At 40.5% G+C, this 27,235-nt stretch overlaps 1 protein-coding gene across 1 annotated transcript in view; it reads left to right on the forward strand.

The window, feature by feature from the left end:
* NKAIN3 (sodium/potassium transporting ATPase interacting 3) overlaps positions 1-27,235 on the forward strand; it is a 250,982-nt gene that overhangs the window by 200,201 nt on the left and 23,546 nt on the right. The window contains exon 3 of the mRNA XM_081816055.1: positions 16,006-16,066. Within this exon, the coding sequence (XP_081672181.1) occupies positions 16,006-16,066 (61 nt within the window). The remainder of the gene's footprint in view (positions 1-16,005; positions 16,067-27,235) is intronic.

Below are 27,235 nucleotides of genomic sequence, written 5' to 3' on the forward strand. Positions count from 1 at the left end.
CATTAGTGGGGCTCCTGGGTGGCTCAGTCGGTTAAACTTCTGACTCTTGATTTTGGCTCAAGTCATGATCTCAGGGTCCTGGGATCGAGCACTGCGTCGGGCTCCAGGCTCAGCGGGGAGTCTGCTTGAGATTCTCTCCCTCTCCCTCTGCTCCTCCCCTCACTCACACACTCTCTCTTGCTCTCTCTCAAATAAACAAATAAATCTTTTTTTAAAAAGTGTACATTAGGGGCGCCTGGGTGGCTCAGTCGTTAAACGTCTGCCTTCGGCTCAGGTCATGATCCCGGGGTCCTGGGATCGAGCCCCACATTGGGCTCCCTGTACCGCGGGAAGCCTGCTTCTCCCTCTCCCACTCCTCCTGCTTGTGTTCCCTTTCTCGCTGTATCTCTCTGTCAGATAAATAAAATCTTTTAAAAAAAAAAAGTGTACATTAATGTAAATAGTTGGCTTAAGGACAATAAATTGTGTGATCATTTCACACAATTGTAGACAATCAGTGCAGGACCCTGCATACAAGCAGTTCATAGTTCTCAACATGCTTGAGGAAATGGACTCTTTCTGACAAGTGCAAATACTCTCAAATGTTTGCATAGAATTTTGTGTTCATGTCAATTTCCTCACCTCACCTCCCCACTCATGCTTCCATGCCCCATGTTATGTATCCCCGTGCCCATACAATAAGAGGAAAGACTCAAATGGCCAAGAGGCCAGGAAATAGAGTATGAAGACCCCAGAAACTTTGAGACTTCTCTGTTTTAAAGAGCAGCAGCTGTTCAGTTTGAGCAGACTATTGATATGCAGGACTTCACATCCAGGGTTTTGTTTTTTTTTTCCAGTTTTTTAAGGGAAACTAGATATTTGACATTTTTTGTGACATCTTCTAATGTGATCTCCAAAATCATGTTTTATTTTTAGCAACCATCTTAACATTTTAAGGAAATGATATATGAACCAAATGAAGTATATCTGTGGGCTGGGTGTTGACAAAGGACACCAGTTCGTGATGTTTATTCTAGTGACTTAGTGTCAATTGGAGAAGCCTGTGGCATTTAGTGGCATGGTCTGAATTACTCCCTTAATGTGGGTGTATGCATCCATGTGTACACATGAAGATACATACAACCGGGAAAGGTAAAAAGGAAGGGGGCCATCCAGACACTGGAAAGATCCATGATCAAAGGGTAGGAATGATGAGAAATTATGGAATGTTTGGGTGAAAGAAGAAAAATTTTTCCTAGCTAAAAGAGAAAGAAGATTAACTACATAGTAAAACAAAGTCTTGGAAAGGAAATGGAGATGTCTGTGTGAGCAGGAGATTCTTGAATGATCTTGATTAAATGGATTCTGATCACACAGAAAGATTTGTGTCTCCTGTGATATTTGCCATAAAATGACATTACCAATTAAATAGATTAACTCAATTACATAAAGACCCAACAAAGACACAAACTTCTAAAACACATTTCTTCCTCAGCCATTGATTCGCTTATTATCAATCATAAATATGAATTTGAAATCTTGGAGATCTCATTTCAGCAGTAAAAATGCTGGAGCTTTAATGATTTGCATAGTGATCCTGATGTAAAATTCTGCAGAAAGCAAAAAAGAAAATCTGAGTTGAGTTGGATGTCAACTTTGCATGCTAATATCCATTCATGTACAAATATCTGATTAAATTTATATAATACAGCTGGGTCCACTTTCATCTTTAATGAAAAGAAAATTTCACTCAAAGGATGTGAAAACAGGCATTGGAAATTCAAAGTGTGTTTTTCTTGAACACTCACAAGAACTCAAGGTTCTCATATTACTCATGTTTCACTTGTTTGCTTTTTTGTTTGTTGCTTTTTTGTATGTGTTTTGTTGTTGTTATTTATTGTTTGTGTATTGTTACTTGTGACTGTTATGGCTATGTTCTTGGAATGAAAACTCCAAAAAAGGGACAGAAGGGGATGCTATAAAATTTATATTTCCCTCCCAGCCCCTCACCCAGCATATTATCAGTTTCACAATAGCTGATATCAGTCCTCAGATAACCTTCTGAGAAACATTATGTGCACACAGTACCAGTTAGTAATTGAATTTAGCTACATATTTTTAAGAAGTCCAAATAACAGTTATTTAGAAGTAGATATTTGTTTTTCTCTCATCCAAAAGGAATCTGGAGGCAGGCACAGCAGGCCTATAATGGTGGCTCCATGGTCATCAGAGACTCGGGCTCTTTATCTTTCTTCCTCATTATTCTTGGGACACAGTTTTCATCCAAAAAGACAGTTCATGATCACAACATGGTGGCTAGAGTGAAATCAAGCCAAAAAAAGGAAGAACAAAAGGGCATGCCTCCCAGCAGCCAGCTCCTTTTAAAGAGATTTAAAAGTCCCATACCACATCTAATTGACTAGCCCTCTGAGGGGATAGATTTTAAGCTGGGCACTTTGCCACTCCCAAACATTGGGGTTCTGTTGGTAAAGAATAAAGAAAGAATAAACATGGAATAGGCAACTAGCAATCTACTACAACATGTAAGCTGATAGGCATATGTATTCTCTTCTCCCACATTTTTTAAACAAATGGTGGCGTATTATAAATATCCACATTGCTTTTGATTCTATCCATTGCATTTATTAGGTTTTAGTAGGACCAAAGCCAAAGGACCAAACCTGGAGCTGATTCCTCTGAAAGACAGGTTCTTCCTGACTCAGCTGCTCATAATAACAGTTGCTTCTTTCACTTCTTGCTGCTCAAGAGCAGTCTGCAAACCACCAGGATGCAGAATCTGAGGCTCCACCTTAAATCTACTAGATTCAGAATTTGCAGTTTAACAAGATCCCAGAAAATATGTATGTGCATTTGAGTTTGAGAAACAGTGCGTATCTTCCACCCTTCTAAAATCCCAGCTTAGAGACAGCCAAGCTTGGCAGTATGTTAGGAGCCCTCTCCCAACTAGTTGTTAGGGTCTGGAAGCAATTCCATGTCCTAAGATGGATATCTGATAAGAACCTTGTTTAGGGGCGCCTGGGTGGCTCAGTCGTTAAGCGTCTGCCTTCGGCTCAGGTCATGATCCCAGGGTCCTGGGATCGAGTCCCGCATCGGGCTCCCTGCTCCGCGGGGGGCCTGCTTCTCCCCTCCCACTCCCCCTGCTTGTGTTCCCTCTCTCACTGTGTCTCTCTCTGTCAAACAAATAAATAAAATCTTTAAAAAAAAAAAAAAGAACCTTGTTTAAATGACGGCCAATGTGAGTGTCAACTGTATACTAATCTATCCCTAATTATGCCATCAGTCACCAGTTCTGGTTCCTTCCTCCAATCCCTACCCCTTCTCTGCTAAACTGGAAGGAAGATGGCTTTCAATTCCAGTTGCCTCTCTCCCTAGTTTCTAGACCCCCTTTTCTCATGGAGCTGTTCTTGCTTCCAGCTTCCTTAACTCTTCTTAAATGGGTCTCACTGGTTTTTAATCCTTTAAGCCAAGAGCTCTGAGATGGTATCACCACCCTGAAGCCTGGATCCTGGCCTTCTTTGCTTTCTTGAGTCAGGACAACCTTGGCTCATGACAATAGTCAGGATCAGAGATGACTTTGGTCCTCTCCAGAAGTTTGTTTTGGTCCTTCCTCCCCCGATCCCAGGCAGATTTTTCTCATCCTAAGTTTGTGCCAAGCCTGGACTGTCCCTGCTTGTTCTCTTTTACCCAAGGAGATATCAGCATAACACCAACAAGGACCATGCTGCTAGTGTCAAAGAATGACTTGTCGCTGAGTCCCACCATTGACATAGAGTCCTTTGGTACTCTACTGCCACAGTAAGAATTGCTTGTGGATGCCATGGAGGTTGAAAAACAGTGGTGGATTAAATGGGGCCAGCAGGGATGGAGATGCGGGAGCCTGGCAGAACCTAACACTTACAGTCAAGTTGGAGCATAGTGCCAATACTATGTGAATTTAGATGGATAAAAAGGCCATTAGATTTGACAAAATGTAAGCTGTTAACCTTTAAAAGAGCAATCTCAGCAGAAAAGTAGGGCCAGAAGCCAAATTGCAGTGAATTAAGGAAGGAATGCAAAGCAGAGGAAAGGAGGCAGCTGATAAAAACATTCATTTCAGAAATTTGTGGGTGGAAGGAAGAAGTTGTAAGACATAATGGAATCAAGCGACATTTTTGTAAGATAAGGGGGAACTAAACGTTTTTGAAGGCACAAGGGAGAGTCTGTGAAAAGAAGATATCACAAACTCCAAAGAGCAAAAGAAAGATCTTTGAAAATCAAGATAAGAAAACAACATTAGTGAAGGGGGGGGGTTATCATAAAGAGGAAAGATTCCTTATCCTCAGACACATCAAGACGTTATGATGGAAAAATGTAGAAAGAAAATACAATGAGTTGTGTCTGTGGATAGATTAATTGGTTTACTTTAACAGTCTTACATTCAACAAATAGGCAGTATTGAGGAATATGTTAAGTGTGGAACTTTCATAAAATCAAAGATTTTTATTGTAGGAAAAGCTTATGGAACAATCTATTAATGTACTCTCTTCATCTGAAGAGATGGGAACCCGTGAATGAATAAGATAAACCTATTTGCCAAGATGGGTTTAAAGGAGTATAGTGGCTGTCAGAATTTGACGCCATCTAGAAGAATCCCTGAAAATCGTGAGCTAGAGATGAAGACAGAATTTGCCAAGTAAATGAAGCCAAAGCTAAGGCTGAGGCCAAGAGTAAACTTGAGAATGGAGATGAAAGTCAAAGTTACAGCTGAAGCAGGTCAATGTAATTTATTTGTAGGGCCTGAGCATTGTAGTTCTACTTTACTTTGTGACCCGAGAGCAGGGGCAAAAAAATGAGAAGCAAAAGTGATACTGGGTTGGGGCTTAGTGCGGTCTGTCACTGAACAAGAAGGAAGGGGGGCCTATGGCTATAGAAGCACAGTATGAATGACTTGCCTCAGTCGGTGGGGAACCTCTAATATAACCAGCATCTTCATCTTCTCAGATCTTGCCCAGTGAGTGCAAATCTTGCTCAGTTTGAACTGTGCCAAAAGCATAGGACTTTGTAGACTAAAGATTTGTGGTTGATTCCTGATTCTACTACTAACTAGCTATGTAATCAGAAACAAGTTATTCAGACGCTTGGGTTCCTCATTCACAAAGGAGAGATAATAATATTCACCTCATAAATATGTGGTGACAATTAAGTTGCCAAGAATGTAGCACTAAGTACCTAGCCCCCAGTAAATACTCAAAATGTGGCTACAAATTGTTCCATAGGTCTCTTCTTCTAATGAGATGTAAACATGCATCATGATATGTAGGGGGATAAAATCTGTCTTGAAGTATCAGATTATTACTGTAAAAACAGTGGTATAATATATGCCCATCCAGATATTCTCTAGAATTCTCTATAATGATGAGATCATTATCTCAGCTTATGTCACACCATGTAGAAAAGTAAAAAGCCATCAAACTTGGTAGGGAACGTATACTTTCTGTAATAATTCTGAAGGAGATAGCCTGGGGGGGACCTTGAATGCCATCTTAAGATGCTATATTTTTAAAGCTCATTGAACACCATTCTCTCCCATTGAGTTTACATGGCACCAGAGCTTCTTCCCACACAGTTCCTGCCTTTCAGGGCAGAGTACGGAGGGCAGCTCTAACTACCACTGAACCAGTGCCTTCCTCCTGGGTTGTCCATACAGCAGAACAGTTTCAGTCTGATTACTGATAAAGCAGAACTAAAACAGGAAATCAATAGTCAGACATAATGTCAACTATTCTCATCCTTCAACACCTGAAAAGGAAGCAGAAGTGCCATTTCGTCTACAGAGATTTTTTAATTAAAGTGTAAATCAGATCTTTAAAGCATCTAAAAACTTTACTGGGTCCTAAAGTAAAATATTTTAAACCACAAAAAAAGTTGAAAAAGTAGTTTTTTTAAACTACTTTCTTTCAGTCTGACCCTCCTTACCTAGCCCAAATATCTTTTCTGAGTAACACTCCAACCCCCAAATTCCTTCTGGAGTCCCTTTCTGGAATTTGGCTAGGTGGGAACATTCTTTATTAAAGGTTGGCTGTTACACCTGAGATGTCTACGTTGAAAGGACCAAGTTGGAACAGTGAAGGTTGCTGAGAGTCGGCTCTGGCACTAGGGAAACCCAGCTGCTCCCATGAGAACCCACAACCAGTTTGCAGTGCCCCAACTGGCAGTTCATGGCTCTATTTGAGATACTTAGGTTGTAACACCTTGGGTGTGGCTTGTATAACCCAGAGCTATCCCCATCTTCCAGAAATCACACAACCGGTTTTCATCAATGGTAGAGAACCAAGATTGTTACCAGGTGTTTCTTTATGTTTTTCTTCTTTGACTCAGGCAACTGTCCCACTTTAGCAAAATATGAATGCCACAAATTATGGAGCAGAAAACTTAATACCATTCCTCCACCACCGCAAAATGGAATAGATTATTAAAAACATAATAAAGATGATAGAACCCTTGGAGGTCAACATAGACTCTCTAAGAATAAGTCAGAATGAATCAACCTTGCTTCCTTTTTGGTCATGATTTCTAGGCTGTGCCTGGCCTCAAATACATGATGCACCTGAATTTCAACAAAGCATTTAGTAATCAACTAAAATACAGTAATAATGAATTTGCCTGGACCCATACAGGCACTAGTATTTGAAAGAAAATATCACCGCCATATAGTTCTGAAATCATTCTAAAGCCATATTAGAAAAGGAACTCTCAGTTTGAGCAATAAGAAAATGGGTGTCATTAGTGAAAAATTCCTCCTTTCTATTGAGTTTTGATATATGCTTTTGAAAGTCAAAACCATCATTTAGAAAGTACGCAGTGTGTGGTGAGTAATGTGTTAAGTAGATAGGTAGATAGCACTTAATTCTTTGTAAGAATTACTATGAAAAATGATACTTTCTTCTTGGAAATCATGCTTATAAAGGGTTTTTAACTGTTTTGCTAAATAAATGCAGCTTTGAGCTGTAGAAGAACTACATACAGAACAGAGGTAAGGAGAGGGTAACATCATAGGCTAAAGAGCCAGAGTGTTACTTCCTACCTAAGTGATTTGGGGCCAAGTTAATTTACCTCTATGCCTCAATTTTCTAATCTATAGAATGGAGTTAATAAAGAACTTAGCTCCTAGAGATGTAAGGATTTAATGAATTAATGAACATATAGTGCCCAGAAGAGTGTCCAGTTAAGCCCTGTACTAAGCGGTGGATATCCATCATCTTAGTAATCTTCACATGTGATAACCAATGAAGTAATATGATCATTAGCCCCATTTTACACATGAGAAAACTGAGGCTCAGAGAGGTTAAATACTGTTCCCAAGGTCACTCAGGTAGCAATGCCAAAGCCAAAATTTGAACTGAGATCTCTCCAACCAGAAGCTAGACTCCTGACACCATAACCATCCACTGTAAGGTAACCATTGGCTCCCAGGAACAAGACTGAAACCCATCCTAAGACCTGGATGCATCAGAGCAGGGCTACCAGCAAGAGTGGCCTCATTGATTCCCCAAGTGTTAGATGGAACTCCTTGAATCCCTGCTGCTAAGAGCATCATTAGTCCCAGGACAAAGATGACGTTGTTCCAGCAGTCAGGAGAGAAGAGATACAGAGGCTCAGAACCAAGGAGTGTGCAGGAACACCACACAGGCAAAGTAGTCCTCAGCATTCATTTAACAGGGACAATCAGTGGAGGTCACAGGGCCCATGACATGGGATACTCTCCCACTCTTGACCCCAAATGGAGGGGCAGTGAGCTGCGGCAGCAGTGATAAAGCATGGGCAGGTCCTAGGCTATGCATCTGCCTTTACTCAAATGTCCATTAGTTACAAAGACTGATATTCCTTGGTGCTGTGGCCAGTTTCTCAAACAGAACTCCCTGGAACCATCTCAGATCTGGGCCACAGCATCCTCAGTCTCATTCTGATGATGTTCAAGGAGGTAGAATTAATTGAGCCAAGTAGATCTGCAACATTTCACTAAGTGGGGCTGTCAGTCCCCAAACAAAACCCTGTTTAATTACAGAGAAGCAGGTTTCCATATTGCAGAATTTCTCCCCTCAAATTCCACAGTCACATATGAGCAGAAAAATGACTGTCCTAAGATCTATAAACTCCGTATACCCACATATAACTCCATTTGCAACAGTGGGTTAAGCAGTCTGTTGAGGTTACATAAGTGCTACTGGATGGCAGGAGCAGTGTCCACAATAGACAGGGATCCAGACATTGCCATCTGTAAATGTCCCCTCAATAGCTTCATTGCTGACTGGGCCAAAGCCTCAATGAGAAGCAGACAGGCAGTGGCTAGACATACAGACCTGTATGCCTATTGGGCAGTGCCTGACTGAGCACCGTTGCTCTACCATCTACTGCCTTCCAGTGAGTGCTCTGGGGGCGGGGGGGGCGGTTGTCCCAATTTTCAACACATGTCTATTTGGAGGCAGACATCCCACTGTTGGGCTATGTGGTCCAGTGGCAAGCTGGATCTGAGGGTGCATTTGTAGAAATGTCTCTCCTGAGACACTCAGGGTACCCCAACATGAAAGGGGTGCAAAAAGACTCAATATGCTCTAGTAAGCCAGATGGAAGATTCAAAACCAGTCCTAAGAACAAGAGGTTTGAGTTGTCAGAGAGTGAAGTCAGCAGCTCAAATGAGAAAAGGGGACAGAAGGTCAAACAAACAAGTCTGAGGCCAGTCTGAGTGGACATAGGATGGGGGAGGGCTCCTGCCCAAGTCCAGCTTTTACTCCAGTGTCCTGAGCCTGACTCCACTTAAAAGATCAGGTGTGGAGGAGGCAGAGCTCCATGAGCCCTGGCTTCTTTATAAGTCCTCATAGCCACGAAGACAGGTATGCTCACCCAAGACTTCGCCCATCACATTCTGACCCTGTCACAAAAACAACTCTTTATCACCAAACTCCACTTAGGAGAATCTTTACATATTTAAAAATTCTGAGTTAGTGTACATTCAGGATTGTAAAATCACTAAAAGCCAGATGAAATTTTCCCTAATAGAAACATTTTTCTTCAAATTACCTCGTAACACTCAGGTACTATAACCGTACCCAACTATTTACATGATACCATTGAAGAATTACTGAATTTGGCAGTGGACACTTGGGAAAGTCCTAGATAAAATGATCTCCTTGGATAGGGACATTTGTTTGTTTGTTTGTTTAAACAACGCTTTTATTCCTCAACAACTCGCCACCAGAAATGCACTATCTGACAACAATGCTCTTTGCAAATCAGAGTAACATTTGTGTCCCCTACGATATTGCTGAGCTGGCTTGTGCAGAGTGTCTGCATCACAAAAGCATCTCATTAAAAGGCTTATCTTCCTTGGTAGAAGCCAGCAACCCATTTGTTTTCCATTTTGACTGTATACACGAGTGCTTCTCATACACGTAAGGGCAATAAATCCCCAAAGCCCGAATAAATGCAATGCTCTTGCTGTTGTGCATTTTTATGGTCATCGTGGAGAAAACAACTTATTTCCATATTCATTGATTCATTTGGAGCCCAGCGTGCCAGTGGGACTTATTGGAGATTGAACCAAATGTCTTCAAATAATTTCAGGCTTCAATTGGCATAGGACACTTCCATAAACAGACATAACTCTAATTCTGGATTCCTGAAGGAAAAGTAGGAGCAACGTGACTAAAAACAAATAGGTTAGGACTCACTAGGATTCACAGTCTTCCCAGAGTGATCCACATAAATAAAAAGCCAGTCCCTCCTATGACTTCTTCCCCTGAGGATCCCAAGATCCTAGACTTCTGTGTTGCTGGGCACGCAAGAGAAAACAGATGGGCGTGGGTGACAGTTGCACAAAAAGGCCCTCCTGGGAGTCATAGAGAAAGAAATGTGTCCATACAGCACTGTGAGATGAGACTATCCACCAGCTGCCTGTTCTTCAGTCTTGGGGTTTTTTGATCATTCCCTAGGAAGGAAGGATATGCCTGCTGCCAGTTCAAAATTGAGGGTGAGCCATGGCACAAAGTTGAACCTCCACCCCTTCTAGAAGAGAGAGTCAGAAGATTCTCAGACTAGTAACCAACCATGTGTTATGTGTCTGGACATTCTGTTGTCTGTCACTCTGACATGACACCAGGGCATGCTGAAGTCAGGCTTGCTGTGAGAGTTGAAGTATTACCATCCTTCATGAAAACCACTGTATCACTTCATTCAAGTGGCTGAAAAATTCTTACTCCGTCATATTATTTCTCCTTTCCCCAGTGAAGGAAGCAGCATGTATTCAGGAACACATTAGCTACTTTCAATATACTTGAACTGTTTGGTTTCACGTAAACCCAACCAAGAGTTAACTCATCAGTGAAAAGAGTTTAATATCCCTTTTCTTTCTACATGTTTCCATCCATCTGCTCAAGACAGTACAATCATTGGCTTGTTCTCGTGTTTATTACATGACCCAGACATTATCAGAGCAAAGCAGAAAAATCTATGGAACCTATCAAATCAAGATAACAGGAGCAGATGCACACAAGCAGAGCTGGTTTTACTTTGGCTGAGTGACAGGGGGACCCGTGTGGGCATTTCAGGATTGCTAATGTGCTGGAATTCTGCAATTCACCTACTTCATTCCAGCCATACTGGTTTCCCTCCCACACTTTGCTTTGACATACATGCTTCTCATCATTGACTTGTTCAAAAACATTTAATAAGTACCTTCTTTGTACGAAGTTTCAGAAATGCAAAGCAAGTTGAGAAAAAGTTCTCACCTTGAAAGAGCCTGGCAGTTGAGACAGACATGCAAATCGATAAAAATGGACCTTCATCAAAGAACCCGAGGCTGTGCCAAAGTAATGGAAGGAGTAGATCTTCTCCCTGAAGTAACCAGGACAGGACTCTGAGGATGTAGACTTGGCATCAGCTCTCTCAGAGGGGTCCTGCCTTCAATGACCTACTGGGAAGAGAACAAATGGATACATAGCTCTGACACAAAGCAGTACTGGGAACTGCCATTAGAGATAAAAGAACAAAGTACTGAGACAGTTCAGACTAGAGGTGTATCCACTGGGGAGACCAAAGAAAGTGACATTTGCAACAGGGATTAAAAGATGAGAGGGTCTGTGTAAGCAGGGATGTGAGACCAGGTTAGGGGGATGTGAGCAAGCAAAGAATGGGATGTGCCCAGGGAGTTGGAGCACAGCTCGTGGCAGAGAATAGTGGGGGATAAGCCTTGAAAGCCAAGTTGAGAGCTTGGAAGCAGATAAAAGTGATGTGTGCTTGGACAGACAAATAATCTTTGTTCTCCATTACCCCAAATTGTGAATCGTGATTTAAGGAAAAGCTTATTCCTCTTGGAATACAAATGTGCTGTATTAATGTCCACCTTAAAAAAATAAATAAAAAAATAAAACTAAAACAAACAAAAAAAACTGCATTGACCTCACGTCTTTCTCCAGCTACTGTTCCTTTCTCTATTCTCCTTTTCCAAGACTCCTTGAAAGAATTGTTGATATCCTATTTTCTCTTGAACCCACTCTGGTCACATTTTTGCCCCATTTTCCACCAGAACAACTCTCATCAAGGTCACCCATGTGCTCCACACTACCCAATCCAGTGGTCAAGGCTCAGTGTTCATTGTCCTTGACCTACCAGAGACCTTTGGCATGGTTGATTGCCCTTGGTTTCTTTGGGGGGTAAGGGGGGGAGAGGGAGAGGGAAAAGAGAGAATCTTAAGGAGGCTGCACACCCAGTGTAGAGCCCGATGCAGGGCTCAATCTCCTGACCTGAGCTGAAATCAAGAGTTGGACACTTAACTGAGTCACCCAGGTGCCCCACCCTTGCTTTCTTATGTCACTGTACTGACTGAATTCTTAAGTCACTGAAAAGGCTTGGCTTCTTTATGGCTTCTTGACTTCTCCCCAAACTCTAAATCTCAAAATGTTCCAGAACTTCATCCTTTAACTCCCTTCTCTAACTTCACTCATTTCCTTAGTGTTCTAATCCAGTCATATAGCTTTAAATACCATCTATAGATATGCTGATAACCCCCAAGTTAATAATCACTCTTTATTTACCTGATCAATTTCTCAGGATTGTGTTTTCAGCAAACAACCTTTAGGAATGAGGTAACTGCTCCCCCATCCCACCCCAACAAAGAGTAGGCTTCCTTCCCCTTGCTGTAAAAGTAGCTCAATGCTCCTCACCTGTAATGGAACCCGTTATATATGCAGGGGTCCATCATGGCCCAAGGGGAATGCATCAGAGATATGAAGCTCATGCTGGCTGCTGAGCACTTTGTCTCTGACCGAGCATCCATGAAACAGTAACAGGCTAACTTGTTAGCTTATAGAATAAAATCCCAAACCCTGCACAGTTCTTGATATTAGGTAGCTATGCTTTCTTTTTTAAGCAACTTAACACCTTAACCCAAATAAATTATATATAGAAGGTTTCTGCTTGCAAACACTCGACTTAATGACTTTCATAAGGATAACGCTCTGCACAGAATGAAGTGTGTCAGGTTCTCCCTGCCTCCTATTGATGGCTTTGGCCAAGACCTTTATAGAATCATTTTGGATTTGAGGAAAAATAGACTAACAAAGAACATTTTAGAGCCTGGTACTATGCAGAGAAACTTCTGGCATTCCTTAAGGAATCTCTTAAACTTTAATGCTTAAATCTTGATGTGAATCATGGGAAATTTAGGAAGGTAGTTGGGGAGTTATTTTTGATCAAGGATCCTTTTAGCTTCCCTCAAAGCCACTGATTCTTCCACCCTAAGTCAGGGTCTGTACAAGCTCTTCTGAGTTCCTTAGATGAGGTTTTTCATCCATCCGTTGCACCTGAAAGTGATCCCTTAAGATGCTCATGCTTTTAGAGACAGCTCATATCTCTGATTCATTCTTACTAAGATCCACAACTAGCAGGACACACAGCCAGTGGCTGTCGTCCTAATTTCTACGTGTGTGAAACCAAATCCTGCCAATCCTTATACAGGGCCTGCAGGCCAAAACCAATCAATCGCCTGGACAAATCCTACTTGCAAAAACTACTCAATCTCTTACACAAGACCAGTTGGAATCTAGTCTTATGTCATTTGCATTCATTTACTATATCAAAAAAGATGGAATTTATGTGGTCAGAATTTACAGTACACAGGAGAAAATCATTTAAATGTTCTATATAGAGATGGATGGGTTTAATGGAAGAGAAGTGTCTTGAAAATTACTGACTCCTTCAAAACTTTATTAAAAGCAGACACAATTGGACTATCCTGGTATTATTTACTTTGCATGTTATTCCATCTCTTGGAGATAAGCAGAAAGCCACAGGGACTATTTCAACTCATATTATGGGAAACCAAGAACTACACAACACTCAGCCATCAACAAATTGGTGATTAACATGATGTCTAGACAGGTTCCCATGAGAATAACATTATTAACTAAGCAGCAGTTTGGTTAATCACGATAGCAAAAGTAATTTTTGGAATAAATATTTTATTAGTGTGCCCATCAATAAAGCAAAAGTAAAAGGATATATGTTAATTAATTCATTTGTGATAATATTGAGATTAAGGCTGGCAATTTCTGTTTGAGGGCCTAGAGAATGAGCTAATATTTCTAGTATGGCATGTCTTTATCTTACTGTTTCCAGCTAATGGTACCGTATATTTCAATTACCTAGCCAAAATTCCTTTCTTGTCATCTATCAAAATATTATTAAGCTCCATTAGTGAATAATTGAATTTGACAATTTTTCTGTTGCTATACATTCATCTGTTCTTTTAAAACTGGGTATCTCCCATTTCATCAGTAACAAAAATTTCACTGAATGAGGAAAGATAGTGAGCTGTAACTATAATTAAGACCCTGATCTTACTTTCCATCAGTCAAAAGACTCATTTGGAAAAGAAGTAAATATATTGGCCAGTTCTCTTCAGTACATAGACAGTAAATCTCTCCAGAAAACACAGTTAACCCAATATTTTTAGCATAATCCATAGCCCTAAAACTAAGGAAGAAATATAAGATAATAAAACTTAAGTAAAAAAAATATATTTCGGAAAAAATTATTCAGGTGAGCTTGCTCTTTTATCTCCATAAAAGAACATCTGTGGAAACTTCCAGGTTGGCGAACACTTAGGGATTTGGGAAAAGTGGTGCACTCGAGAGGCCAAGGAAGCTCTGCACTTTTTCCCCACAACTTGCCCTATGCGTCACTTCCACCTGGCCATTCCTGAATTATATCCTTTTATATATAAACCAGTAATCTAGCAGAAGGTCACAAGTTATATAAGGACACGAAGAACACCTTTAGTGCAGTGAAAGTGATGCATGAAAGCTCAAAGCAAATGTCAGAAAGCCTACAGGAGATCTACAGCAGTGAGTGGGACCGTCAAGAGAATCCCATGACCACTGTAGGGAATAATGACCTCCTTCGGGAATACTACAAAGAGAAATGAGCTGACCAGGCTTTGAGGACGATGGAAAACTATGTAGCCCCATTCAGCGATATGAAGGAAAGAATCGCTAAATGGGTTGGAAACTCATGAACAGTGACAGTGCCCAGCACCCCCTGGAGGTGATGCCATATGCCAAGAAGAAAGATGAGGGCAGTATGGCCAAGGCTGAGGAAGAGTTCATCAAAGCCCAGACTGTGTTTAAAGATCTGAACCAGGAACCGCTAAAGGAACTGCCTATTCTTTATAATAGTCTTATTGGCTGTGACCATCTTCCAAAACATCTCCAAGTTGAGGGACATCTTCTACAAGGAAATGAACACACTTAACCACAGTTCCTATGAGGTGATGAGCAAACTGGAAAAACAACATTCCAATAGTCTTGTTGGTGCAGGGACCATCAAGCAGCAACAGATACTCTTTGGTCATCTCTTCCTTGGTTTGAACATCTATGGTTTCTAGCCCTCTTAGCTCACCAGTCCCTCTGCATTTTCCTGAAAGAGTGAGAGGAAATTGGTCTCAGCAAGTGAAGAAGAGCTAGCACCTGAACCTGCCCAGTTTAAACAGTCTGGAAGTGAATTCCAAATTCAGGTTCTTAATCTGCAGGCTAGGCACAAACCCTAGATAGATTGTTGTCTGCACTGGGAACTTCAGTCTTTGACACTAGGACTATCGAAAAAGTTTCCTTTCCAAATGTTATTTTATAAGGGGGAGGAGGGGAGAGACTTTAACAACAGAGAGAAAAGTAAGAACACAGACTGTATAATCACTATTTAGGTATCTATTTTTCATCAAAGTACTCAGGGTAATTTTAGACTAGATGAGATGCATTGACAATTTGGTCCTCCAGGAATTGCGGTGTCTCCGGCTCCGTAAAATAAGAATTGCCTTCTCAGTATAATAAGTACAGAAAACAATATGAAACGCTAGAAAGACTACACTCTGGCACCTGTATTTATTTAACCACTAGTATCCAAAGTATAAATGATCTCTTCAATGTCATGATATGATTAATGACCTCAAAGTTAATGCGTTTTCTTATGATATAATTAACAAAACAATTTAGTATTTAAATAGAATTTATTTTCTCAGAACATTTCAAATAATTAAGTAGATGATTGGTATGTAATTTACAATTAACATATTTTGATTCCTTTTATAGCTATTAAATATTAAAATAGTTGTAGTAATAATGAGTGTTGCTATAAATTTCTCTCTAAATAGTCCAAACTTAAAAATATATGTTCTGAATAACCTGAGGCGACTTTAAAGCATGAGAACTGTAAATCCCAAGTCAAAATCTAAGTCAGATATCTAGAAAATGTTTCCCATTCCTGTGTACTCTTTTAGAAAGCTATTGCAGCTAAGTAGTAATAGAGAGGCTTACTTTAAAATCACAGCTATTATTTAAAAAAAAAGATTTTTTTTCCTATTAAGATTCATAGACTTCATTACTATGTATTCTTTATCTTTATTTATTGGATTATATAGGCTTTTCAATTCTGGACATTTGACATCAATTCTTAAAGTATTTTTTTTCTCCTTTGCAGTTGGTTGGTTTTGTGTATGCCTGTTATGTGATCAGTATTTTCATGGAAGAAGAAGACACCTGTAAGTACTATTATAGCTACCTGTGGGTTTATTTCGGATGAGATATAGCTTCCAAAGCTAATCATTACAGGGCTATGAAAGCTTTCATAGTTGGAATTTAAAATGACTGAATGCAACATGGTAAAGTTACAATCAAACGTTTGCAAACGGAACTGCATACAAAGAAGATGGCATTAAGGATTGAAACTCTCAGTCCCGGCTGTGTGTGTGGATGCCCAGAGATGTGGAAGTCTACAGATTGCTGTCATACCATGTCTTAGTAACTTCTCTTCAGAGATCTAAACATAATGTTGAATAGATAATCAGGGATTGTTTTATCCATGATCAATCTTACGTATGCTAGTGCAGAATTTCGAAATCTGACTAATAGCAATGACATCAATACAGTACATCATAGCAAGAATTATATGAATGTAAATTACATAAAATGCTCCACAAAACTAAAAATGACAACCTTCCAGGTGAGATGTAAAAAAAAATTTTTTTAAATGCTGTAAAATAACTAATGAGATGCTAAAAAGCTAAGTAGTCATGTTTGAGCAGAATACTACCAAAGAAATAAAAGACAGATAGGACCTGAAGTTATGTGGGCAGAGATTTAGCAACCTATGCCAAAGCCTGGCATTTATTGAGTGCCTGCTGATGTATAAGGCACATCTTGGTGCAACTGTTATGAGCTCATGTGATACCAAAGAAAATTTTAGTTTATTTTTAAAAAATAAATCATTATTAGATAAACAAATCACACCCAGCCATCTCAAAGGTTCAGTTATACCACTGCAATTACTGTCTGGGTTATAAAGTTGACCCTTTAAAAAAATGAGGATGAGTGTCCAGCTAGCCATGATAACTTCTTTCTAGAACACAAACTCCAAAGGGGTTTGATGAATGCTTCCCACCAAATAGATGCAGTCACAGTACATGACCTGGAGTCCAGTTGACAATGAGGATTTATTTAACCAGCTGGAAGAAATATGGGACCCTGAGATTAAACTCTTAGGTAGTGAAAATGTGTGAACATACTGCATTCTATCTTTTATGCTGGCTTAGGGATATTTTATTTTTTAAATACTAGATGAACCAGAAAGTTTCTGACATTTCAAAAGTGCCGTTGCATTGACAGCATTTCCCAGTATGAGGTTATCGTCAGAACGTATATTTTCAGGCATTCCATTAGTAGCTCCCCAATCTGACAAAATTAATGCCCAGAAAATCAGCAGCTTGCTTCCAACTCACAGCTGAGATAGGCTGCACCTCCAAAAATATGAGACCTAAAGGAAATTATTAGAATAAATACTTCCAAAAAAAAAATACACTGCCTGATAAATCCCAGCTGAATCCCTTATAAAGTAAGTTTGAGGAGGTACCAAATGTGCCTGTTTCTTGTCCTCCTCACTAAACTTGGAGGCTCTCAGATGATGCTCATGCTCCATCCTCCCTTATTGTGTGAGAAAAGGCAGATTAATCAATAGTGTTTTCTCTATTAGAATAAATATATAAAGGACTTTTCCTTGAGGCTTGTAATTTTAAGCAAAACTTGGAAATACAAAATGACACGCAAAAGAAAATGCTCATCTTCATTGGGTAAACGATTTTGACTTCTATCAGCCTTCTTTTAAAGTAATAATGTTGGTGGATATGGATTATATTGCTACTGGCAGATATTGTAGTTCCATCGACTTTGGTGTCTTTAATTAGCTTAAGTTTCTCTATAGAAATCTCTGAATCAGCTATTTGAATGCTCATCAAACTGGCATTCAAGCAGCTGCTAGAAGCTTATGCTATTAATGGTTTAATTCTAGTGTTTGTGATGAGGGCCATACATTAAGTTACCAAGAGACATCCGGATATAGTAGTTGTGTTACCATCAATTCAAACAAACCTTAGAGTGAGAAAAAGTCTTGGGTGGGTGCCCAAAGCAAAATAAATATGCCCTAGACTGACTTGACACGATTATCTACTGGAAGAAAGACGACAGGGAAAAGCAATCACAAACCTTTTAGTCTGATAGTTCTCAAGTGCATGTAATTTTACATTTTTTATTGAAAGAAGTAGAAATCAAAAGTGCAGTTATAATTAAATTGTCCCAGAGTCTTCAGAAGGCAGATGCGAGCAAAGGGAAATGTCTGGAAACCAATTGCAGTGATCTCATAGACTAGTACAATTTGTGCCAACACTTAGCTTTCAGGTGCAATAATGAACTGCCCTTTGGATATGACATTACCCACCCGCAGTCAAAAAAGAGGTGTCTTTTGATTGGTTTTTCCAAAATGTAAACCTACAGTAAAAAAGCAATACTGGTAGCTTTTCAATTTGTCTAATTATACTTCTGGAAAGCTGATTCTGAAAGGTAACTGCAAATATATAATGTAATGTCACAGTATTTTGGCAGACAATGTATCATTTATCATTTCAATTCCTATTCTAACTAATGAAAATCTCTGCATTATTCAGAATGCAAAGTTAAGCCTTGTTCTTGGACTGAAAGCTGTCTGCCTGCCTTAAAAAATTAATAACAGCTACCGGCTGTCTCCTCTGCACTGCCTAAGTGGTTCTATAGGACTAACATTTCCGCTGATGGACATCTCTGAAGGGTAAAAAATGCTTGAGGAAACATTTATTTCCAGCCACCCATCTTCTTAGTTAGCTTTTGGCCTCTTCTGCTAACTATATTCCTTATAAAGCCTCTGATTGCAGGTCAAAGACAATGAAATAAAAAGCTCAAACAGGGAAGAATGCTGTTTGATGGGGTCAGACCTTCCCATCACTCATTCCAATGAAGAAGCTTATTTATATCTCTCATTTCATTTTTATTTCTTTTTTTAATATCTATCAATCTCTACGAACACTTTTGTGAGACCAGGATATTTGGAATCTGTAATCGTAAAAACCTGTCGACATCTTGTTTGTGAATTATCTGCTGCTGAAAATGAACTTGTAGGCTTGTTACTATCTTGTCACACTTACAAAAAAGAATGTTTTTAATTCAGGGAACTATGTAGGCAAGGCAAAAGATGCTGAAAAATAATATTAACTTATATAAATATTACCAGGCTTCTTGCGAGGATCTGTTGCTAGCATGACTGCTTCTGATATTACTTTGCAAATTACACCTGGGACATCTGTTTGGTCTCACAAAGGCCAGTCTGGTTTGCACATGTTGAAGAGTCAGAGAAAAATATATTGACAACCCTTAGAGTTAGTTTTTGAAAAAGAAATGAATCTCCCCCAGATGCAGGTTCAATAAATTACATTGAAAACTCGAAATGACTCTTTACGCAACCATTTGACCCTTGCTAGTATACTTTTGGGGAACTTCTCATTGGAAGGAAGCATGACTCTTGGAAAAACATTCCATACTCTACTGTTCTCGAGGCTTCCTGCAGGCTGGTGTGTATGTATTTGTCTGTCTGCCCATAAATTCCTTTTAATAGCATAAGGTGATATTACCATAGCAGTGATGTGAATTGGAAATAAATAACCCTGTCAACCTTAAAAATAAAATAGTCAGTTATCAGCAAAATTCATTTCTTCGGGAATAGCAGAGGAATTGCAGTTTGGGGCAAGCAAATGATGGGGAGCCACAGGCAAGTCCAAAGAGACAAAGGGAAAGTCAGCTGGTAATAGGTTGTAGGAGGAAATTAGGGAGGGTTGTTTTAAACAAAAGTTCACTGGAGGACAAGAAAGCATACAAAGTTGCAGCATTTCTCATTAGCTGTTCAGTGTGGTTAGTGCATTGCTGGAGCAGGGAGGGATCTTCCTTCTTTTTCTTAAAAGTGGAAGATGAGGGGCACTGGGTGGCTCAGTTGGTTGGGCAACTGCCTTCGGCTCAGATCATGATCCTGGAGTCCCGGGATCGAGTCCCACATCGGGCTCCCTGCTCGGCAGGGAGTCTGCTTCTCCCTCTGACCCTCCCCCCTCTCATGCTTTCTCTCTCTCAAATAAATAAATAAAATCTTTAAAAAAAAGTGGAAGATGAAATTCCTATGTGAAAAATGTCTTTCCTTGTCAAGATAATTCTTATCTTCCTTCTTCCTGCTGATTACACAGCCTGGTACATGCATGAGAGCTCCCCCTATCAGTGCTTTCCTGTTCCATTTTAAAGATTTATTGATTTATTTATTTTGAGAGAGGGGTGGGTGGGGTGGGGTCAGAGAGAGAGAGAGTCTCAAGGAGAGTCCCCGCTGAGCACAGAGCCCTCGGGCTTCATCTCACGACCCTGAGATCAGGACCTGCGCCAAAACCAGGAGTCAGAGGCTTAACCAGCTGTACCACCCAGACACCCCTCTTTTTTTTTTTAAAGATTTATTTATTTGTTTAGTTTAGAAAGTGGGGGAGGGGCAGAGGGAGAGAGTGAGAGTCTCAAGCAGACTGCCTGCTCAGCACGGAGCTCAGTTCCATTTTAACTGAGGTTTCCTTTATTTATTTTCACAACCCCTATCTCCTCCTAAGAATTTTTCTAAAGAAGCTAATGGGAGGGCAATTGGGTAGTTTGGATGTTAACTTCCCAGCATCCCTTCCTGGCTCTGTAATGTGTTCAGAAACCTAGAGGAGAGTGACCCAAAGGTCGGGCACCAGGGGAAGGAGAGGAAGCAGGAGAGGATGGATGATCCTCAGAAAGAAAACTGTCCATTGTCTTGTGAGCCTTGCAACACATAGACATTGAAGTAGAGGGACAGGAGAATTGGCTGAGTCAGAAACAGAAATGCAGGTATGATGCTTTAGTCATAGCTAACATTTCAAAGGAATCAGAGCATCTGTCCAATAAGCCATTAAGAATCTACTGATTCTCAAGATAAATTTCTTTGGGTCACTATACGGTGGGTTGCACCTAACTAACCTCACCACAGTGTAGATTTAGAGCCTGAAGCATCTCCCCTAATTTGATGGGGAGACTTTATCAAATAGCTACAGAATTACTAGCTAATCTTCCTATTAGAATAGATGATCTGTGAGGTCAGGATCTTTATTTTGTTCCCTGATTTAATCCTAGAGCCTAGAAAATGCCTTGCACAAGCATCCCATAAAGAAATGATTGCTGAATTTATATTGCTAAATTCTCTTGGCCTAGCAACTCATTTTTAAAAATGGATTTCAAAACCCCAAGATTCTCAAATTTGATGAAATGATACTGCCTTACATTTAGAATTGAGTGAGATACCTGATGCATTTACAAATATTTATGTTTGGCAAATGGCGATCCTGCATCTCTTTAACAAAATCAGATGATTTTTAGTAATTTTGAAGGTCAAGATACAGGGAAATGGATTAAGCCTCCACTAAACCACATCAGAGCAAGAGCTTGAGTTTGTCAATTCCTGGAAAGATATCACAGAGGGAACAGGGACTTGGAACGTAGATGCACTCACAGAATGAATTCAACTACAAAATCTGGCCAAGGGAACAGACTCACTATCAAAAAGTTAGAACCAACAGGGTGGTGACCTCAGACAGCACCGCACATGGAAAGGTCAGGGAGCACAGAATAGGATCCTAGCTACAGTGTTATGGATCGGAGACAGAATTCCAGTCCTTGGGTGGGTTATTAAGACAGTCTCCTTAATGGATTCATTAATTAACTCAACAGTGAGAATCCTTTCCCAATGTATGTATATATCAAATCACCATGTATTAAACTTTAAATATATCACAGTTTTATTAATCAATTATACCTCAATAAAGCTAAAAAAAAGAAAGACAGTATCCTCTCAAGAAGAATATCATAAACGCCCAAATACCCAAACCAGTAAATCAAGTAGGAACTCTCCACAGGGAGAAGATAGAGAAGCCCTTTTACTAGAACCAGCTCCAAAGTCAGTACTAAATTCACCATGAAGTAGAGCCTAGACTGTTGCTTATTTCACTAAATCAGGACTTTTATAATTCAGCCTAACTGGGGACTATCCATAGCCGTCTTTTCTAATCTCCTCATCTCCAGCCGCATCTGTTTTCCTAAATCCACCAAACTCTCAGAGAGGTCTCCTCCCTCTGTTGACTCACTAACCTACATACATCCTGCAGATCTTAGCTTAACTATCTCTTCCAAAATTTGGCCATTTTTCTCTCACTCTCTCCAGGCTAGATGAGGGCACCTGTGATATATTGTTAGATGCTTGCATTGCACACTGTACCTCTTCCTTGGAAATATTTAACATAACTGGAATTCTTTGATCATGATATCCCCAGGACCTAGCCCATTTCCTGACATAATGGACACTTTATACATTAGATAATGAGTGAGGGTTGAATGAGTAAGTACGAATAAATGGACTCAGAGAATGTTTGGGATTTCCATTGGCAGAGATGAGGGAGAAAGTGTTTCCTTCTTTAATTTCTGTCTCCATGTATATGAATGACCACTCCTGACACAAGCTAGAAACTTGGGCCAACTCCTTCATGCTTCCCTCACTTCCCACATGCAATCAGTCACCAAATGAGACATTGTCACCTCCCTTCAAGTAACCAACAGCCCCCACATGTTTGTTTGTTTGTTTGTTTTTAAAGATTTATTTGAGAGAGAGAGTAGGGGGGAGGGGCAGAGGGAGAAAGAAACTCAAGCAGACTGCACACTCAGCTCGGAGCCCAACGTGGGGCTCAATCTCACAACCTGAGCAGAGATCACGACCTGAGCCGAAACCAAGAGTCAGATGCTCAACCGACTGCACCACCCAGGTGCCCCCCCCAACATACACACACATGTTTTTTAACATTCTTCCCAGGGACATCTTCTTCCCCATACCTCAGTGGACCCTAAGCACATCTCTGAATCTGTGCTCAAGTTATGGTTTAATTAACTGCATTCCCCGCTTATAGCTGGGGATTATGGCTTACTTACCCTAGGATCCCAAGACCTGGTTCAATATCTGGAACATCATAGGAAAACAATGTGTATTTGTCATGCATACATTTGTTATACACACCCCGACATCTTTATGTTATCTTTCATATCTCTTTCCTCAGACCTTACAAGAATTTAAATTACCCATTCCCCGCACGAGAGAAAAAAATCTCATTAATTCACAATAAAGTATAAATGGTTTGTGCACTTATATTCCCTAGAAATTTTCACTGGCTATTTGTCAGGAAGTTGATACCAGTAAGCAAAGAACACCTACTACCCCAGAGCAGGTTTTAATGTGCCATGTTTCCACTTGAAACGGGATGTTAGAAATTAAATGAAGGCGGTCCTAACTCTGCCAATATCTAGCTCCGTTCACATCAACAACTCGAATCACCTCTGAGGGGATCCCAAAGGCACTTTGGGCTCTAGCACTGCAGCTCTATGGAAGATGTCTGTGCTGGGTGATTATCTCAAGGTGCAATCAAATGCATCACATTTTTTACATTCATTTACAAATGGTAAATACCAGCAGCTGTTGAAATCATCCTAATCTCTCTGCATCAGATTAATAGTCGATGGAGTGTGAAGCATAAGCCTCACCCCTTAAAGCAAGTCTTCTACACAAATGCCAGTCGAGCTCTGGAAGGCACAATCACATCTCTTTACAGGCCTGTTTCAGGCTGGAGCTGAGGTTGGAGCTTCCAGGTTCTCACTGTTACCCAGCAGCCTACTGTGCGTGGCATGCCCTTAAGTTGAGAAGGAAGAATGTGGGATCTGTCATCCAGATGATAGAAAATGGAAGATGAGGGATTTGGGAGCCAGATGTGATTATGGAGGAGCAGAGTCAGAAGTAAAAAAAAAATCCACACCCTCCTGGCACCCTAAGTGCACAGTGAGAGGAAAAAAAAAATGGGCTGTAAGAATTGTATGTGGATCCTGTGCAATGGTTTTGTTCTGGATTATTAGTTGGAAAACTTAGGAGCCCTGGGGAAAGAGCAACTGACAGCATTCTGATGGGGCTTCCTGTCTCCATTTTAATTCTAAATTCAGTATCCTTACCCCAATGCTTCTCAGTGAGTACCTTGATCCCTCCTTTCTCTCCATCTGTTCCTAAGCTGTCCTGACGCTATAGAGAACTACATGGCTGCATCCACTGGCCCCGATGCATCTTCACAATGTCATCTGTGAGCACGCTTCTCGCTCATTCCGAGTCAGCACCTTCTCCAGGTCCCTTAAAAATGCAGTCTTCGAGCTCCCTACCCTCACTTCAGGGATGAGGAAATGAAGTCCAGAGAGGTGATGTGATTCCCAGCACCCTTGTCCTCCTCTGCCCAACACTCTCAGCACGAAGACTCTACCACTAAGACTGTCACAAAGGAAATGAAAGCCAAATAGGCAGGAGTCCCTAGAAATTCCTGGAGTCTCTCTCCCATCAGGACTGTCTATATTTACCCATGATTATTTTCTTCCTGACAGAAAAAGAGGGCTTCATTCCCTCCCACATAATCAGGCACTCTTTCCATTAATTATTCCTTCTCACTGTCTCTCTTACTCTCTCATTCTCCCCAGGCCCCTCATCTATAACTCTTTCTTTTTCTCCCCTCTTCCTGCCCAGTTTCTTCCTCTTGCTGGATCTTTTTCCTTAGCTTATGAATAAAGTCACAAAATTAAAAAAAAAAAAAAAAAGAACAGAAATTACCCGGACCTTACCCCCACACCTGGACAGCTAGCTTTCCCATCTCTCGTGCTTCTTTCCTCCATGTTCAGACTTTTCTACAAAGTAGTTCAGACTTACAGTGCTCACTTTCTCACCTCCTATTCACTGTCAGGCCTTCTGTCCTACATTATTACCGAAAACACTCGCTCAGAGGCTGGCAATGACCTCTTAATTGTCAAATTCACTTAGATCTCATCAAGCTTCATTATAATTGATGGCTTTGGTTACTGTTGACTCCTCCCTCCTTGAAAATTTTCTCTTCTGGCTCTCCCATCTCTTGAGTTTTGCCACACAATTCCATCTCTTGAACAGCACTTATTTTACCAATTAAAAGTTACTTCTAATGTCCTTATGCAAATTAAGCAGATTTCTGATGCAGACACAGGTAACAAATTTTGAGTTAGTACTTACCCTGGCTAGTTTTGGAGAGATGACTTATCATTTAGTCCTTAAAATGTTAACTTGCCATCCCTAGTAAATAGCTTATACTCCCACTGTTACACTGAAGCATTTTAACTAAGATCAGACAATAAAACAGAAACATTTTAAAGGCCAACCAATAAAACAGATGTTTATCCCTTTTAGATAACAAAATGGCACATAATATTCTCAAGAGCTACATTCTTGGACCAAATATTTAAAGGAAACCTGATTTTATAATTCCTTTAAAGAAATGTCATAAAAGTAACCAACAATAAAAGGTGCATAAGGAATACTCATCTTCATGTGCTTTTACTAAGTACTTTAGTGAGTAAGAAAAAAGTAATTTAGTGTTCCTTCTGGGAGCAACATTTGGGACTGGAAACTAAGTGAGGTATTTGGGAGTATTCCTCTAACTTGGATGCCAGCATGAAAATAAAGTAGGAGAGCAGTAAGAGAATGTATTTCTTCTTCTGAGTTGTATGAGGTGCAAAGTAAATTAATTCTAAATTATACCTAACCAGCCTTTTAATTTTGTCCACATTTATTTCTCATAGAAGGAAACAAGAGCGTGTTCTCTCTCTCTCTCTCTCTCTCCCTCTCTGTCTCTCTCTCATTTGCTCTTGCTCTTGCTCTCTCTCTCTAATTTTAAGAAGAGTTAAAAGTGTATCCAGAGAACCGCTTTCTTTGCCACATATAGTTCAATCAACTGCAAAGCTGTTAACATTTCCCAGCCCTTATTCGTGGAAGACCATCTTCACAAATTTTGTTATAGCTATGTACAAGTTTGTGCCAGAGACTAGCCAGCTACTCACTAGACCCATTTGTTTGTTCTTCTCTTGGCACATAACTGGACTGCATTCTCCACCTTCCCGCAGTCGGGTGTCCCTTGACATTGAATTCGAGATCGTGGAAGGTGAGCAAAAGGGATATGCCCACTTCTAGACCTGGCCCCTAAACAACTTCTATATGTGGTTCTTCACGCTCTTCCCCTTTCTACCTGTAAGATACAGACAAACATAGACGCTTTGGAAGCCATGTGTTTAAAATGGTGCAGCTACATTGTTGAAGGGACTAGGGTCACCGAGTCATTTCTTGGAGGAGGGGAGTTGACCATGCAAATTGAGGAGAGGATGATGAGTGCCTTTGAGGCACGAAGCGCTGAGAAGCAGTCCAGAGGGTATGGTCGGGGAAGGGGTTCCCAGGGGTGGAGACCCTGAAGTAGAAACGGGCAGGAGTTCCACCACCAAAGGGGGAGTGGAACGTTGCAGGTATTCCACAAAATGCCAGTGCCTCCACTGGGCCCACAAAGGTCTCGTGGAGGAGATAGCCCCGAAGCTGAAACCGAAAGGATAAAAAGGAAGCTGTACATTCCTGGCAGAAGGAGGAGCAAGTGCAGAGGGAGTCACTTCCGGGAAGAGGCTTCCAACCAAAGCAAAGGCTTTGACTTCAGCACTGGTTTCATACTGGATGCTCTCAAAGGTCAAAAGGCAATCTGGACTCCCCTGGCTGGCTGACTCTGAAAAGACTAGTGAATTAAAAGGTAGATTGTATCAGGGACTTCGTTTTAAACCCTGTGTTGAGCAGGAAGGCTATGGGGAAAATGATGAAGAGCATACCATTTTTTTACAGTGGGAGAAAAAAAAACACACAGCTTGGACTTCAGTTTTGTTTTCTTTTCCTTTGTTCTATATTTGCCCCATTTTCTATTTATTCACCTACATGTTTATTTGGAAAAGTAAGTTAAATCTGTTTTTTTTTTCTTACTTAAGGAAAACAAAGACTTTTAGTTACTAGTCCTAAAGTTAAAGCCAACGTGTCATACTGACTGTACTTTCCTTCTGAGACAACAAAGATGCAAGAAAACAGGTGAAGGCCAAAGTTTCTTTAGGACTTCGTCATTGTGCATTTTCTGATGTCCATGAGGGAAGTTTTCTGTACAGGAGATTCTCTCTATATCGATTCAGGGTTTAAAATCACTGTGCAATTTATTAAAGTGACAACACTTTTGGGACGCCTGGGTGGCTCAGTCAGTTAAGCGTCTGCCTTTGGCTCAGGTCATGATCCCAAGGTCCTGGGATCGAGTCCCACATCAGGATCCTTGCTCAGCAGGGGGCCTGCTTCTCCCTCTACCTGCCGCTCCCCCTGCTTGTTCTCTCTCTCTCTCTCTGACAAATAAATAAATAAAATA

The sequence above is a fragment of the Leptonychotes weddellii genome, chromosome 4 (genome assembly GCF_054177405.1).
Source record: "Leptonychotes weddellii isolate Sample4059 chromosome 4, ASM5417740v2, whole genome shotgun sequence".
NCBI classification, from domain to species: domain Eukaryota; kingdom Metazoa; phylum Chordata; class Mammalia; order Carnivora; family Phocidae; genus Leptonychotes; species Leptonychotes weddellii.